This window comes from Pogoniulus pusillus, chromosome Z (genome assembly GCF_015220805.1).
Source record: "Pogoniulus pusillus isolate bPogPus1 chromosome Z, bPogPus1.pri, whole genome shotgun sequence".
Classification (NCBI taxonomy): Eukaryota; Metazoa; Chordata; class Aves; order Piciformes; family Lybiidae; genus Pogoniulus; species Pogoniulus pusillus.
The window spans coordinates 77,425,235-77,442,489 of NC_087309.1; the positions used below are offsets into that span (position 1 = coordinate 77,425,235).

Here is a 17,255-nt window from a genome sequence, read left to right on the forward strand (position 1 = left end):
TGTAGGTCAGTGTCCTGTCATTGCTTTCTTGGTTTGGCTGTAAAAGAAGAGCAAAAACAACACCAAGCTGTGTGGTGCAGCAGACACACTGAAGGGAAGGGGCCATGCGAAGGGACCTGGACAGGCTGAAGAGGTGAGCACAAGCAACAAGACCGAGTCCAAAGTCCTGCATCTGGGTTGAGGCAATCCCAGGCACAAATACAGGCTGGGCAGTGACTGGCTGGAGAGCAACCCTGAGGAGAGGGACTTGGGGGTGCTGGTGGACAAGAAGCAGTGTGCACTTGCAGCCCAGAAAGCCAACCAAGTCCTGGGCTGCATCAGGAGAAGTGTGGCCAGCAGGTCAAGGGCGGTGATTCTCCCCTTTTACTCTGCTCTGCTGAGACTCCATCTGGAGTACCGCATCCAGCTCTGGAGCCCCTATTACAAGAGAGATGTTGAGAGGCTGGAGTGTGTCCAGAGAAGGGCCACTTGGATGATCAGAGGGATTGGAGCTGTCCTATGAGGGCAGACTGAATGATTTGGGGCTGTTCAGTCTGGAGAAGAGGAGGTTCGAGGTGACCTTATTGTGGCCTTCCAGCATCTGAAGTGGAGCTACAAAAACGCTGGGGAGGGACTTTATAGTCTATCAGGTAGTGACAGGACTAGGGGGAATGGAGCAAAGCTGGAGGTGGGGAGATTCCAACTGGATGTGAGGAGGAAATTCTTCCCCATGAGAGTGGTGAGAGCCTGGAATGGATTGCCCAGGGAGGTGGCTGAAGCCCCATCCCTGGAGGTGTTTAAGGCCAGTCTGGATGAGGCTGTGGGCAGCCTGATCTGGGGTAGAGTGTCCCTGCCCATGCCAGGGGGAGCTGGAACTAGATGATCCTTGTGGTCTCTTCCAACTCTGACTGATTCTGTGATTTAAAATCTGGAGTCTGGATGCTGTTGTGCATCTTCCTTCCTACAGTGAGGAGAGGCAGGCTGAGAAGGAGGCTTAGGCATGGCTTCCTAGTCTCTTGTTTTTTCTGACTTCTGGAAAATTTTCTTTTACCAATGTAGTGTCACTGATCATAGATGGGACCAACACAGGGAGTAAAATGTCTGGTTTCCGATTCAGAGATCTTTGTGAACCTGAGGTGGTGAAAAATGGGTGCTTTTTCTTTTCCAAACCAGACCTCATGTGTGTTCATTGCCAGGAATTAACCTCAGTGTGAAATGCTACCTTTGGTTGCTATGCCTTTCTGATCATGGAGAGGAGCACAGATGCCCCTTCTGTGAGGCTTGGTGGTTGACTGAAATTCCAGGTCCTCTGTACACTTATGTAGGAAAGTGCCTCCATGCTGGCTATGGAGAAGCAGGCAGGTTTTATTTGAAGGTGGAAGTGGAGTTGTTTACAATGTATGGGAGCTGGAGAAGAGGGGATCTGCTCTTAAGTAAGGCTGCAGTACTGCAGCAACTTTTTAAAGCTAAGGTTCAATTGTATTGCATAGAAATGGTTAAGTGCTAAACTAAGAGCATGCAGTTGGAGAAGAGAATGGTGGATGGGAAGGAAATGCGCATTTGTAAATGACATTTTTAAAGGTGAGAAGATTGAAGCCTGCACCTGTTGCTGCTTACGGCGTAGCTGTGGGAGCATGCTGGCTGGCATGCTGGCACGCCGGCGCAGTTACAGACTCAAACGCTGCCACTCTGCCAAACGACTGTTCTTTAAAAGCTCAGTTTTACACCAGCTTTCTATATTGTGGCTGAATAGAGGTGATTGCTGCATGAGCTTTATTCACGTGACTACTCCATTTGTGCTGTCGAGTAGAGGAAGGAGAAGGAGGGCTTGCAGTCATTCTCACCTGTTGCCAGCACCCCTCATAGTATGCATTTGCTTGATCAGTGCAGAAATGAAAATCAGGAGGAGTAAAATGAATTAAGGAAGTAGGATATTGCTACTAATATTACCAAAATCTGAAGTCTGGTATTCTGCTAGAATTAGATTTTTAGTTTCTTTATAATGACCAGTTCATACTCCAGCTTTTACAGTATTCAAACCTCTGTCTGGTTTGCCTCAAAATGAAAAATTAGCTCCTGACTGAATTTCTTTTGATTCGACAGCCTGTTACTGTCCCAAATGCTCATGCTGCATTTTGCTGTGTTGTCAGTGGGCTAAGGTACTCACAGTATGGGATTCACAGAGTGACAGGAGGTTGTACAAGGTGGCATGGGGCTGGCTGTACAGTCAGTGATGTCCAGTGCAGAGCATAATGGGTCTCAGTTAACTCAGTGAGCCTTGAGTCCAGCTGCCTCTTTACCTGTGGGAGAATTCTCCCGCAGCAGGATGAGAGCTGGTAAACATGAGAACTCGTGCTGGGAGATGTCCTTGAGCTGGAAGCTACAATGAGCAACCCACACATACCTGCAGGGGGCTGGACCTGCCGGACCCCTGGGGTGGACACTGCGGATTGTTACTGACACAGGGCAACCTATCTGCACCTTGCACGTGGCTCTGGGCCAGTCTGTACTGTCCACTTGTGCCAGCCCCAAACTGATTGTGTACACCTCCTCTGAGCACTATATAAGAGGCTTCGCTACCCTAATAAAGTGTACTGATGCATAGAAGCTGCTGAGCCGACTCGTCAGTACCCTGATCTCGCCTCTCAGCAGCCTCCAGACTCCGACATTTACCCATTGTATCCCAGTTCCCCCCAATACTCACAGGGTAATGTGAGTAAGGCTACTAAAAAACTTTTTTTTTTTTTCATTTTGAAGTGTATCATTTTCACTGAATCTTCGGAAAGTAAGTGCCTAATTCTAAGGAAATGTATTGCAGTGTAAGAAACAGCATTAATTGAACCTTAACACTATGAAGGTATCAAGGAAAGAAGATCGCTGTCAAAAATGCCTGTATGTGTGACACCATAGCTGGCCCATCGTTTTTTTGGCCTTGGAGAGAGAGTGCCATCAGACCTGAGAGGTAACGTAGGCTATAAAATATCCAGGAGGTTTTGGTCCAAAATGCAAGCTGATTTAAGCTGTTGGACAGCTTCTTTGCTCAGTCTCCCCACAAACCTTTGTCATACATAATAATCACAGTTACAGAATCTGTGTTAGAATAATTAAGTAGTTCTGCTGGTATCCAGTAGGGTTTTGGCTGTTGAGAGTATGTTTTCAGATTGCCAAGCGGATACTCTTACCAGCACAATAGTAGCACACATGGCTGTTTGATTACTTTGTCTGAGATGCTTCTGCATCCCTGATCATCTTACTTGTGTAAATATTCATTAAACCAAAGCTGTGTGCTAAAGTGGCATAGACTCATAGAATCTTAGAATCAGCCAGGTTGGAAGAGACCTCCAAGATCATCCAGTCCAACCTATCACCCAGCCCTATCCAGTCAACTGCACCATGGCACTAAGTGCCTCATCCAGCCTAAAATATAAGAGTGCCCATTTGAAGTTCAGACTATAGAGAATGAAAAGTTACTGATGTACCCTTTCCAACATAAGGAAGGGTAACCGTTGCATCTAAGATAGAGGACAAAAAAAAGGGTCATTAAATGCACTGTAAAACTGCTAGTTCTTATATTGTAATTCTTACATGTTAAGCAATTTTAAAACCTCAGGTTTAGTGCAAATATTGCCCAGTAACATGCAATATTGTTCCCCGATTACCTAGGAAAATTATCTAATATTTGAATCCAATTTATGTGTAGGATCGGAAGAGATTGGAGATAAATGCTTTCAGATGGAACAGAAGAGCATTCCAGTGCCTGGGAGATACCAGCTTCCTTCTTATTAATTAAAACTAATCTATAGTAGCATAGTTTGGTTAGTTGTAAAAGCTTCTTTGTTTTTTTTCCCTCTACAAATTAGACTGGAGTCTGGCCTTTGAGACTCTTTAATTAACATTTCAGATTGCAGCTGTTCAGATGATTTTTGTTTTTTTACAACATAGATTTCAAACCTGTGTTTTATAACCTCCGGCCTTTAATAAAGGCTCCATTTGGTTGGGCAACAACTTCTACTGTATTTCAGATTGCCCCATTTTTAGATCTGTAAGTGTGTTCCTTTTATTCAGTGATTTAGATTTGTTGTCTCACGGCGCCTCTTAAATTAAATTCAGCTATTAGCAAAGTGTACTCATTTTCCTCAAAGCTAGTCTCCCATTCTGCAGGCTTCTGCTTAAAGGCTTAGTAAGCTGAGTTTTTTCCTCTCTTTATTAAAGGCACGGTTTACATTACTTGCTTTCTGAATCCTATTTGTAGACCCTAGAAGTAAAATACTTATTTTTTGCTTTCATACATACTCTTGAGAACATGAGCAAGCTGAGTCACTGTGGTGGAAATTAATAGTCCATTGCGAGTTATTAATTTTTATGTTATTTTTTATTAATAATATTTTAAAATTTCAGGCAATTTCCCTGAGGTTCTTTGGATTTTCTGTCAACAGGAAGTAGTTGCACAAAGGGTATTTATGAACATGGAATTAAACAGTTTAAACAGTTAGAACTTGGAAAATAGGAACGCGAAAACAGGAAAGCCTCACTGTGCCTATGGAGCCTTAGCGTTAACTCCAGCATGTGTGTGATGGTTTGGGCCCTTACCCGCCCCCCCACACTTTTGAATTTGCCCCAGCTAACTCAGAAAGGCCTCCAGGAATATAAATGAAGCTATTCTATTTTACAGCAGCAAATATACAAGCAGCTATTTACAATATATACAGTTATATACAGAAATATACAAAGGATAAACAATACAGAAGCACAACTCCCCTCCCAGAAACCTGAGTCCCCAGGAGGGGCTCTCAAACCACCCCAACACCTTCCCCGGCCCCTCTCAACCTTACCCCAGTTCCCAGGAAGAATAGAGGTGCAGCCAAGAGGTTAAGAAGAAAGGTTAGTGGCAGTGGGGTTAAGGAGATGTGACTAGGTCTGAAGGCAAAGGCAGAACGAAAGACAAAATGGAGAATGTTTACTTCTTCTTCCCGGAGTTCTCAGCGTGACTGTGAGCGAAGACACAACCATGTTTCCCTTTTCACTGCCCATTATCTGGTTCTTTTACCAAAACATTCCAGCTTGCTTCAAACTAGCACAATGTGCACTCACAATGCTTCGTCCCTGAGTAAGTTTCCTCTACAAAGACACTTCCAAAACTCACAATAATGATCCCGGGGTAAAATACAAGATACTCCAGGCGGAGGCAGGGGTGGAAGGACTGAGTTGCTGCTGCTGAGCTGCTAGAGGTGCAAACACGTGGCTGCCGTGATTCCCAGTGGTTCCCAGTGGTTCCCAGTTAATGAGCCGCAGGTGGGGTGCTGCTCCCGCTGGAGGGTCAGTCCGAAAGGCGCAGTTTCTCATGTGGCCACGCAGGCAGGTTGACACCTGTCATGTGGTGCTAAGCCCCTAGCCCTCAAGGCTTTACTGGGGACAAACCCTTCATTGTTTGCTCATTCAGCTCCGCTCCTGGACCCGCAACAGGAGGAGGAGAGCAAGGGTTAAACCGGCCTGACAGGATTTACGTCCTACCGGGACTACCAGTGCAGTATAACAGACAACATTTTCTGTGAGGGTGTTTGGCTGGGGCTTGTGTGGTCATTTCTTACAGGTCAGGGAGGAATGATGTGGAGTAGGCAAAGTCGTGTGTCACCAGGGCCAGAAACAAATATATTATTTTCACTTTAGCTTGTGTTCAGAGCAGCTCTAAAATACTCCTTCTCAGGTATGTCACTCAAAGCTTTTCCTTTGAAAGTCAGGGCCTGTATCTGGTGTCTGAGATGGGTTTTAGTCAGTAAGCTACAAGCACTATTTCTAACTTGGCCTGAGTTACTAAAACAAAGGAACTGCCTTAGTGGTGGATTATCAATATATTTTATACAAGTATCTGTCACAGCATCACCAAGGTTGGAAGAGACCTCACAGATCATCAAGTCCAACCTGTCACCACAGAGCTCAAGGCTAGACCATGGCACCAAGTGCCACATCCAGTCCTGCCTTGAATGACTCCAGGGACGGCGACTCCACCACCTCCCCAGGCAGCCCATTCCAGTGCCCAATGACTCTCTCAGTGAAGAACTTTCTCCTCACCTCGAGCCTAAATTTCCCTGGCGTAGCTTGAGGCTGTGTCCTCTTGTTCTGGTGCTGGCCACCTGAGAGAAGAGAGCAACCTCCTCCTGGCCACAACCACCCCGCAGGTAGCTGTAGACAGCAATAAGGTCACCCCTGAGCCTCCTCTTCTCCAGGCTAACCAATCCCAGCTCCCTCAGCCTCTCCTTGTAGGGCTGTGCTCAAGGCCTCTCCCCAGCCTCGTCGCCCTTCTCTGGACACGCTCAAGCATCTCAATGACCCTGTTAAATTGAGGGGCCCAGAACTGGACGCAGTACTCAAGGTGTGGTCTAACCATTTCATGCAACAGCTTGCATTGTCTGCAAAACTGACTGAGTGTAATTTTGGTTTCTCAGCGTCTTCCATGGCACTGTCAAAATACAGGTGGGGTTTGAGTTGCAAATAATATTGTGCAATACTCTGTATTTTTGTTAATTTAAAAGATGATATGAGACCACTGGAATTGTTTGTATAACATAGTGGCCCTAAATTTGTGAGCCAGACAATACCATCCCTTCAAGTGCAAGCTGGTATTTAGATCTCAATGTGCTTGACATGAATGTAAGATGTTAGAACTGGTTTCTACATGTTTTACCTGAGACAGCCACTGTTTTAGTATCTTCCTGCCGCTGAACTGTGCCTCAGAAATGCACACTAAGAGGGGTTGTGTCTTGCAAAACTCACAGTAATAAAAAGCCTCAAAAGCTGGTAGCGGAGACATCTGCACCATCTGCAAGAAGGAAGAACAACTTCCGGGCTGTGAGGATCCATCTGTGAGGAACTTGAGGCCCCAGAAGACTTCCGTCAACCCCTACCCAGCCACCTCTCCTCCTCCTTGGGAGTATCAGCCGCTGGTTGTGGGCTCAGGAGGACAGCCAGGATCAGAAGCTGAGAGAATATTTTCCAGCTTTGGCACAGGGAACCTCTCAGCTGCCAAACCAGTGCGGGTGGGCATTTATAGGTGTTGCTTCAGATCCAGGCAAAGTTGTCTATACTTTCTGCCAACAGTAACAGGAAGGATTGCTGTTAAGTTACTCTTTGGGTTCAGTTTATGTTGTTTGTGGTATGAGTAGCCAGAATGACATATGGTGTGCATCTCTGAGCCACGCAGAAAGGCCCAGAGAAATGTGCAGAGAAAAAACTGAGAATAGTAACGAATTCTTGGTTTTGCCACCAGAGCATTTGCTCCTGGGAGGAACAGAAAAGCCAAAAAGACTGTGCACAGGATGCAGTATGGTTAGCTCAGTCCTACCACAAGTGACTTGGTTTTCAGAGTTTCCTTTTGAAACTGGTCTGTTAAAAGTGCCTGTTCACATGACTCATTCATTAGACTGTAAAGCTGTGGGGCCTGTTTTAATTTTCCTACTCTAGGCACTGGATGAGATCTTGGGAACCAAATTTGTTTTTCCATTCTTCTGTTATGTGAATAATATTCTCTTGTTTGTGGTATCAGCCTAGGGCATGGATTATGCTAGAAAAATTACTCCTTTGTAGTGCATAGCCACCTTTATAGTTACGTGGCCGCCTACACTCCATGCTGCATGGGGAGCATGAGGGATGGGAGACTTAACCAGTGTGTGTTCCACCCAAGTGGCAGTGAAAGTGTTGGTGCCAGCACTGTGCAGCACACCCCTTGCCTCTCTTGCACTCGAAGCCATCCTTGGTTTCTGTGCTCTGCTAACTGGGGTCCCATGCAAGACATGAGAGCGAGTGGGGCTGCTCGAGAGGCTGGTGTCAGGTGCTTCAACAGCAACCGCTTCTCCTGCGTTCTGCTCTGCCGCAGCTGGGGCTTGTGGAGAGCAGGAAGCAGATGTGTGATCCAGGGATAACAGACATGCTGCTCTGCCCCAACCGGCAGCGGGACAGTGTTTCACGTCTGGAAATCTGCCATGATTTGTACTCACCCTGGGAAAGAAAGGGTAAAAGACAGAAGACAGGAAGAAAAGTGTGTGCTGTCCCACACCTCACGCAACAAGTACATATTTTTAGTTTAAACTAATTAGTTGGTTGCCAAGCACAGGAACCCTGTGGAGGAAGGAACAATTAAAGGGACAGGCATAGCTTGATTGTTCCATGTTTTCCAAAGCCATTGGGAGTCAGATGATCAGGCTATGACACAAATGTAAGTGCAAATTACACTAGTATGTGAGGAAGTTAGCCAACATGAGCACCTTCACAGGGTGAACTTGTGCTCTGCTCACCGTGCAGGTATTACGGTCACGCTGAGAAAGGCATGTTGGGGGTGAGGCAGCTTCTGTGCTGCTCTTCTTCTAGAAAGTATGCAGAAATTTAGGTCCTCATGTCTTGTGACATCCTTCTTCAGGGTGTTCTGATAACTGCAGGGGGAAAAAAAAACCCACAAACAGATTTACCAGAAGGTGTGAAGAGGGCACCTTCTCAGACTACCTTATCATTCACTGGTGGAAAATTCTCACTGTTCTCACTGAGAGCACACTTTGAGATCTTGAGCAGACATAGAAACTTACCTCCTGGGTATGTGATGTAACGGTGGGACCATGAGACAGAGAAAAGCAGTGATCACCAGGAAGGATCAGAGTCTCTTTCTCCTCCTTGTGTTTCTCATACATGCTCTGAGAATGCGTAAGGAATGTATTTCATTTAAAAAAAAAAATGAGAGAAGGTTCAGAATACAGTGTGTCAGACAGAGAGGTGCAGCCTTGTAAATGTGTCTGTATTCTGTTCAGCTAACTCACCCTACAAGTAAAAGAGTTGTATGCCTGATTTTTGAGCCCTGAAGGTTTAGTGTAGGCATGGAGCTACTCCAGGTTGTGAGAAATGCCCTGTAACAAAGCTGTATTGTCTGGGAAGATTTACCAGTAAAAAGTTTAGTGTTTCCAGTGAAAAGCAGCAGCTGGTTAGGCTTTTGAAGTTCTACATTACAGACGTGGGCATGTAGCAAACTCACAGCAAAGTGAGTTGAGTCTTGGAAAACTATTTACTTTTATAAATTTAGCTGTGGTTCCACTTGCAGGAATCTTGGCAGCTCTTATTTTTTCAGCAAGAACCTTTAAGAGTCAGCTTTTGCTCCGTACCATGCACTGCACTCAGACTGTTCAGTATCATACGTGCTGTAAGTGCAAACTCCAGCCAGTATCAAAACCCTTCAGCAGTTTGTTTCATTCATAAGCTGTGTTGAAACTAACTCATGTAAGAGGTCAGCTGAAAAGAGATACTGGTTACCTAAAAAGGACCCTTCCAGGACCTAATGAGCATTTATCACATCTGGTTAACATCAGTCCATGTTTTTTTTTTTCCTGTACAAAGTACAGGTACAAAGTTGATAAGGATGTCAAGGACAGTATTTCCAAATCTCCTGTTTTCCAGAAGCAGCAGCATACTCCAGTGCAACTCTCTCCCTACCACCACCCTACTTCTGGCTTCTGTTCGGGATATTCTCAGTGTATCTGTCGTTCAGAACAAAACTAATGTTCAGTTAACTGATAGGAGCACAATTTGGGCTCAGTTTTGGAAGATGTTAGAACTGCTAACGTTTTGTTCTAACTGTGGGAAAGGTGATTGTTGTTAAGTGCCTGGTCTTTTGAAAGATGGTTGCAACAAAGGCTGAAGCAGAAGGATTTGAAGTGTGGGAGGGATTGACTGCACTTGACTGTGTCACTAATGGAATATAGAACATCAGGCTGATCTGTGCCTACAGCTAAGGAAGACTTGCAGGGTAGTAAGGTGATGTTTATGCCACTGGAGTGGCTAAGAACTTAGTCAGAAATCTAGAGACATCCAAAAAAACCCCACATATGTAATTGATGTTCATGCTACTTAGAAACATTTTTCAGTTGTGATTTGCTTGAAAGTTTTCATACTTCTCATTACAGTATGTGAATAACTGGTTTTGGCAAGGTACATGTGGTACTACTGCCCAGTGTCAAATGCCTTGCAAAGTGCTTAAAATCTGTTACTGGCAGATATGGTGGCAAAACTGTATTTCACCTGACTGAAGCTCCCTGCTTTACAGAATCAGAGAATCATGGATTTATATCTAATTCTTAACCTTTTCTGCATGAATTTAATATTGGTACAGAATTATATTTAAGCCTTTTTATCATTCAGATTATACACTTAGGGGAAATGATCAATTGTATCTTGTGGATCTTCCAGGTACTTGCAGTGCAAATCTCCTGCCCGTCCAAGTATACAAGAGATATCTGCTAGCCTAACTTAAAAGAAAAAGAAAAAGGAGACAGTAGAGTTGAAGATGCTGCAGATCTGTGTTAATTTACTAACCTGCAACCAGGAGTTTGTCTTTGGGCGTTGTGGGTTTCTGAAGCCTGGGCTTATGCATGCAGGGTGCTGCACCTCTGCCTGGCTTACTGACTGGTGTTGATCTGCATCTGCCTGTCTGCTGCGGACATAAAAAAACCCAACCCATCAAATCACCCAACCCAACAACAGCAGCAAAACCAAACTGCAATGTATCAGCACCCACACAGATACAGCATAGCTTCTTTTTTTTCTTTCTTTTTTTGTTTTTCATGTTAAAATTTCTTCTCTTCCCAAAGGTTCGCCATCGGTGGTGTGAACTTGTTGTTAAACACAAGTATGTGGCTGGATATGGAGATGTTGAGAAGTTTCTCAGAGAAGATCAGGTCAGTTACCTTTAGATTTTTTTTATTTTCAGAATAATCAACTTTTTGGCACTCTTAATGTGAAAAAAAAAAAAAAAATTATATTTTCCTGCTGCAGTTTGTCAAAAATCTGAGTATGTATTCGGGTTTTGCCTCTTTTTCCCCTTAAAGCACCTACACTTACCAGTTCTTTGGTGAGTGGTGAAATAAGGTGTATTCCCTTCTCTCCTTCTGTTCTATGTGAGCCAGTGGTAGGAATGATGCTAAAAGATAGCACAATGGAAAGCATCCAGAGAATGCAGGCCTCTCCATGATGAAGGAAATGCTACCAAATGATTTTCATGGTCTTAAAAGGCTAGCTGTACATGATTGCCTTTACTGTGGCTTTTACTTAGGCCATTATGAAACCAGAATTCTAATTGTATCTCTGCTTTGTTCTATATATTTCTTTTTTATTTTTTTATTCAATACTAGGGTAACTGCTATGTGCTTCAAAAGCATGTAAAAAAGTAGAAAATGTTGCAAGATGTGAAAGTCTGGGCAAGATATTCATGTCTTAGCTTTTGTGTTGAAATGACCAAAGCCTTTTAGAGCCAGTGAGTATTTTGTGCTTTCAGGCAAATTGTCAAAACAGCATAATCAGATTACTGCATTCTCTTGTTCTGAATGTTACCTTCTATTTATAGCTGAGAAAATAAACAGGCCCCAGACTTCCTGGCAAGCTCTTTTACTTCAAAAGTATATATTGTGCTGGTAGTAATCCTATGAAAAAAAGAGGTAACCACCAGCAGAAGCCTGGGTGGTGGAGGGGTGAGTTCATAAAACCAAACATATTTCATTGCATTATGTTTGGAACAGATACTGTATCAAATGAAGGCTATTTTTTTTTTCAGTACAGAGTTTCTGCAACTTTCTTTTGTTGTTGTTATGTAATCTTCAATATATTTCATTTTGCGTACTCCAGCAGTGCACATAGTATGGTACAACCAGCTTCTGGAGTGGTTACGACTCAGACCAGGGCAGTTTCAGATCCTTACTGAGCACGAACTGCTGGGCTTTTCTCAAAGTCTGGGAAAACTGCAAATGTGACTTTTTAAGTCCTTTTGAGGTCTGAAAAAAAACCCCAGTGTGTTTAAAAAAACCCAATGTGTTTACTGCATTTTAATGTTTAGACTTGGGGAGAATTACTAGGACTGGTTTGAGGAGGTAATTCCTCCTTGTGACAGCATGCCACCAAATTCTTTATGAAAGTGACCAGACCCCCTAATTCATAGGCCATGTGCATGCCTGCTGCGACTGGCAGATGGCAGAGAGCAGTCCTAGGAACTTAGCTAGGGGTCTGGCAGGTTGCTTCTACTCTGGGACATTTTCCTTTTGTTTCAGTCTTTCATAAATTTTTAATTTTTTTTTTTACCAGCCAGTGCTAGAAATTGTGTTACAATTTCTGTGTGTTTTCAGTGCTATCTAATTTTGTCCTCTCTTGCACCATTAAGTAAAACCATAAAGGTGAGTGTGCCAGGCTGCTAATCTTTTGTCATATGTGTAGTTCTGTTTCAGTAACTGCAGCTTAACACTTACTGAATTCCTGTAATTAGGTGAAAAAATTCTATCATCATACAGAAATGGCAACCCACAATATATTCCCTGTTGAGTTAGCCAGTGCTTTGCTATCTACAAGCCAAGGTGCCTTGTTATTTTTGTCGATAGCTGTCTGGCATAAGTAGCTAGGAAAAGCCTGCTTTCTTACCCAGCCTGAATTTGTGCACATTCAGCCACATCTCAAAGGTAAAGAGAAAAGTCTGAAACACAAACCTGACCACATTCAATTGATATCCGGTTACAGAATGCCAAATGGGAATTCAGAGTGGACAGTGCCAGTTGATGTCTTTGTTCCTCTTTGTGTGTGCAAACATCCCAAATGGAAAGAAAATGTGTATCCTCTTGAAGGAAAGACAATCTGTTTTCTTAAGGAGCATTTGGAAATCCTTTGTGTAGTGGATAAAAGAAAACAGATTTCGACATGAATAGTGGCAAAAATTGGAGCATTTTATTGTCAGAACATAACTTACACCTCTTAAATAAATAATCTGTTTTACACATAAACAGCTATCCTTAGGCTAAAGAGATACAGAGAAAACTACTTTCGAGGGGCAAGGTAGATGTTACAGAATGTTTTACAGGTGTTACACAGATTTTCTGTGGTTTGGTTTGTCTGGTTTGCTTCGATTTGGTTCTAACTAAATGAATATTAGAAGGTCAATGGAACAAAAACCAGCCTAACTTTTTGTTACTGCTGATAGATGCCTGTGTGTAATGTTCCTCTTTCAGGCAATGGGTGTGTATCTCTATGGTGAATTAATGGTGAATGAAGATGCAAAACAACAGGAACTTGCACACAAATGCTTTGCTGCAGCACGAGAACATATGGATGCATCCTCGGCCAAAGTGGTGGCAGAAATGTTATTCTGAAAAGGTGATTATTCCTTTTAAACCCCCTGATTGTGCCATGCACAGAGGAAATATGCAGACCTCTTTAAAGGTAGTAGACTTGAGCATACCATACAGCTTGTCTCTGCTTAGGTTGAGAATGCTTATTAAATATATTTTTATTCTTTCTTTCTTTTCTTCCCTTTTCCTTGTTTTCTTTTAGTTTTTCCCTTCCCCTTCCCCTTTCCCTTCCCCTTTCCCTTTCCCTTCCTCTTTCCCTTCCCATTTCCCTTCCCCTTTCCTTTCCCCTTTCCTTTCCCCCTTCCCTTCCTCTTCCCCTTTCCCTTCCCCTTTCCTTCCCCATTCCCCTTTTTCTTCTTTCTTATTTTCCTCTTTCCTTTTCTTTTTCCTTCTCTTTTTTGAGCCCAGTTGCTGGTGCTCTGAGTTAGATACATGTAGGTGCCATTTAGAGAGCATGGAGCATGGTTTTGTTGCAGACTGTGTATTGTAAGGGACTGTACAGGAGACAACTCTTAATTGTGAATGGCAGGAGAAGGCCAGGCTCCACTTGCATTAGTAATTCTTAACTCAGCTTACAGAAGCTGCAGTTGTGCAAGGTCCATGTCTGCTTAATGAAGCTACATGTTGACTTGATAGACAGCACAGCCTCTGAAAAGAGTCTGAGCCTACATTAAAGTGAGGAGGGATGCACTTGGAAGCAAATCCCAATCGTGAGAACAAGCTGATAATTGAGATTTTTTTTTTCTTAAGTGTAGTGAGGCCTTTGAAGACTCATTATGAGGTAAGAAAAGAAGCCTTAACATGAAGAAGCTGCTTAATATCATACATAATTTGGCTTGTTTCTGAAATTAGTGCAGAGGGATGACCAGAAAAAAGAGAGAATTGCAAGGAGTAGTTATAAAGATTGCTGCAGGCTATAAACTGGTAATTTACAAAGATACTCTGCTTTTCTTAGTCTGTTTGAGTAGCTGGAGGTAACCTTCCAGTGTCTGTACATGCATGTTTAACACATAGGCAATTAGGATTGGTAAAAGGATCTCTTTCAGTACAGCATACTTCAGATTTGTGCTTAATAACTCCTCTGACAGATGGATTGCCTTGGTTTTTCACAGAGCTTCACAGCTGACATGTGGTATCAAAATTCAGGCGTAAAACTTAGCATTTATAATTTCCAATCCAGAATCTCAATGTACTCCTGTTCAGGCCTGTACATGCAGCAGTGCTTCATAGTGAGTTCCACTTGCATGTAAGGTATTTACTTTATTTATATGAAATACAGCAAATAATAGATACTGTGAAAGGAAGTTTGGTTGTGAACAGCTGTGTTGTTATTCTGTAAAGACAAGAACTGTGCCTGTTAAGGAAACTTAGGAAGGTGGATCAGACTGTTAAGTGTCAGGATGTCAGCTATGGGATAGAAGGGTCACCTTCTAAAACAGGTAAGAGACTTGCTTGTGGGCTCCCAGTTTTCAAGGACCTACAGAAATTTGAGCTGCATTCAACGCTTTTTAATCTTGTAGATGCCTTCAAGTGCCTGAAGGTCAGAAACATGGAGATGCATTTTTATTCAGGTACTACTCTATTAGGAACTGTCTTCCTATAGTTCCTTCAGTAATAAAATAAAATCCAAAATGTCTCCAAGCTTCTGATGGTAAGTGTCTAGCACAGGAAAATGCCATGGTATGTACGTGTTAGCAGTAGTCTAGACCTGACCCTTCGACTTTTCAGACAGGCTGAAAGTACATGGTGAGCTATAACATAAAACCTAAAGACAGTGTTATGAGAACAACGCTATGCATGACTGCACAGGTTTCTTTTAATGTTGTGGCTGTTTGGGTTCCTGGCATGATGATTTGTGATTTAAGATTAAAATCACATTGCCAGGGATTACCACACAGCCATGACCGCAGCTGCTAGTATGAGTCTCACCATAACTACCTGATCCTTGCACAGCATGAAGTCCTCAGCCCATTAAACAAACAAGCAAGCAAGCAAACAAAACCCAAAAAGAGGAAAGCAGCAGGTGCATCACAGAAGAACCTCGACTGATATTTAAGTATGCCTACCTGGAGACCTCTCTGGAGAGGTGCAGAGCTTAGCTGATTGGTGAACAGTGATTGTTTCCCTCTTTGTTCACAGTGGCTAAGTTCTGCACCTGAAGAGAAGGGAAGAGAGACTCAATGTCAGCCTGCCCTGTTGTGGCTGAGATACCTTGGTACTGAATGGGCAGATGTACAATGAGTGTATGAGTGAGGTGCAGTATATCAAGCAGGCAGAGATAAGCCGGGGAGGACCAAAGACTCATGTTTCTAGTTGAGCCCAATCATCTCTCCTTAAATTCTCGGTCTGTCTGCAGACATAGGACAATGCCAACAGTAATATGGTCACCATGCTTTTTGAGAGGTCATAGGAAATAAATGTTTGTGACTTCAGACCAGAATTACCTATGAAGCTTTGTTTGTATTCTTCTCTTTGACAGCTGCTGTTACGATCTCTCTGCAGTTGTAGCTTAGCACTGTGTGTCGTTTGCAGGAAATGGTCATTTCCAGCTGGAACTGCCACTTACGGCGGCTGCTGTTGTTGCAGGCTGTTGATGGACTCGTCCTCCGGTGCCTACTGAGCTGATATCAGTTCTGATTTTATACACTGGCTCAGTTCAGCAGGAACAGGAGTCAAGCCCTAGAGCAAAAAAAAAAAAAAGAGGCGCACCTTTCTGAGTGCCTTTAAGAAAGAGTTACTGCTTTCTCTCCAAAAGTGGAGTAGCATACCTCACGGTGTCCTGGTGTTAAGCACTGAATAGCCTAAGGTGGAAAAGCTGTTTAGAGAGCTGTTGGCTTAAGACGAGAAGGTATGTGGGTGTGTAGCATGTCACACTTTATTGCTCTGTAAACTGACCTCGAGTGTTATTCCCAGAGTAACCTGCTAATAACCAAGAGAACCTGCTTGCACTATAGATCTTCCATGTCTTCTCCAGACCTTGTGGCAGCTCTAGAAATCCAAAGCCATCATCGTTAACTCTGTAACCAGTTACGCTCTACTGGCAACCTAAAAAAACCCCTCATTTGGAAAGCGGGGGCAGTCAAGAATGCACAGATACTCCTTTATTGTGACAGCATAATAACTTCTACTGGTGTTTTTGTTGCAGGAAAGATCACAGAGAAACTCTTTTAATATATCTCCTACTAACCCCCGATGGTGCTAGGATTTCATTGACCCGAGACATCAAAGGAAGGATTGTGTGACTGCTAAAACAATCAGCTAACAGGAGCATTTACCTGTCAGTATTTATGTCTTCCAGAGGCTCATTGTAACCAAGAACTCAAACACATAGACTACACACACATTGCTGTGGGTTTAGGTAGTTCTTTAATACAATAAATTTGGGCTTTATCCTTTAGCAACACAAACAGCGCAGTGTGTGGATGCCAAGGACTCTTGATTTGAACGATTTTATATGCCCCAGTAATTTAACAAAGATTAGTAGTCTCAGAAGTTCAATAAAATTGTATTCTGTACTTAAAAGTGTGTTTGTAACCTCTATTCCAAATTTAGAAGCCATTATGAAATTATGGGTGAGGCTGGGGAGTTTAATTGAGAGTAGTTTGTAAAAGTGACAGTTCTGGAGATGGGACATGACTGAAGGAAAATCGGAGATCAGAATTCTTGCACTCTGTTTCTTGGGTTAACTTTTACTGGCCATCAGACTGTGTTTTCTCAACACGTCTTCCACACCCCTCTGCTGCCCCTTTTGTATGGTGCTATCTCAATTGTAGCTCTTCTTTCCGAGGAGCTTACTGCTCCACTGATTAGGAACCGGCTTAGAGAGTAAGAATTTGGACACACAAGCCTGTGAACATGTTTCCTTTGTACGCTATTGTTTTACATCAAATGCTCTGTGAAAATAAACACTTCTTTCAAGTGTGCGTAGTCTTCCCGTTACAGAGTGGTGCGGTGTTAATTTACGAGCTTCGGAAAAAGTGACCCCATTCCTGCTCTTCCAGCAGGAGAGGAGCAGCTGGAAGTCATTACTTAATGGATATTAACAAGGAAAAATAAGTGTGGAGGGCTGGTTGGTTTGTGTTTTGGGGCTTTTTTTGTGTTCTCTTGCTGAGATTTTGAAGTTAGACCCTGCCTCAATAG

At 43.2% G+C, this 17,255-nt stretch overlaps 1 protein-coding gene across 1 annotated transcript in view; it reads left to right on the plus strand.

The window, feature by feature from the left end:
* Positions 1–17,054, plus strand: part of AOPEP (aminopeptidase O (putative)) — a 207,130-nt gene extending 190,076 nt beyond the window's left edge. Inside the window, exons 14-16 of the mRNA XM_064176841.1 lie at positions 10,602–10,688; positions 12,996–13,140; positions 16,261–17,054. Of these exons, the coding sequence (XP_064032911.1) occupies positions 10,602–10,688; positions 12,996–13,136 (228 nt within the window). The 3' untranslated portion in view covers positions 13,137–13,140; positions 16,261–17,054. The remainder of the gene's footprint in view (positions 1–10,601; positions 10,689–12,995; positions 13,141–16,260) is intronic.
* The last annotated feature ends 201 nt before the right edge of the window (positions 17,055–17,255 follow it).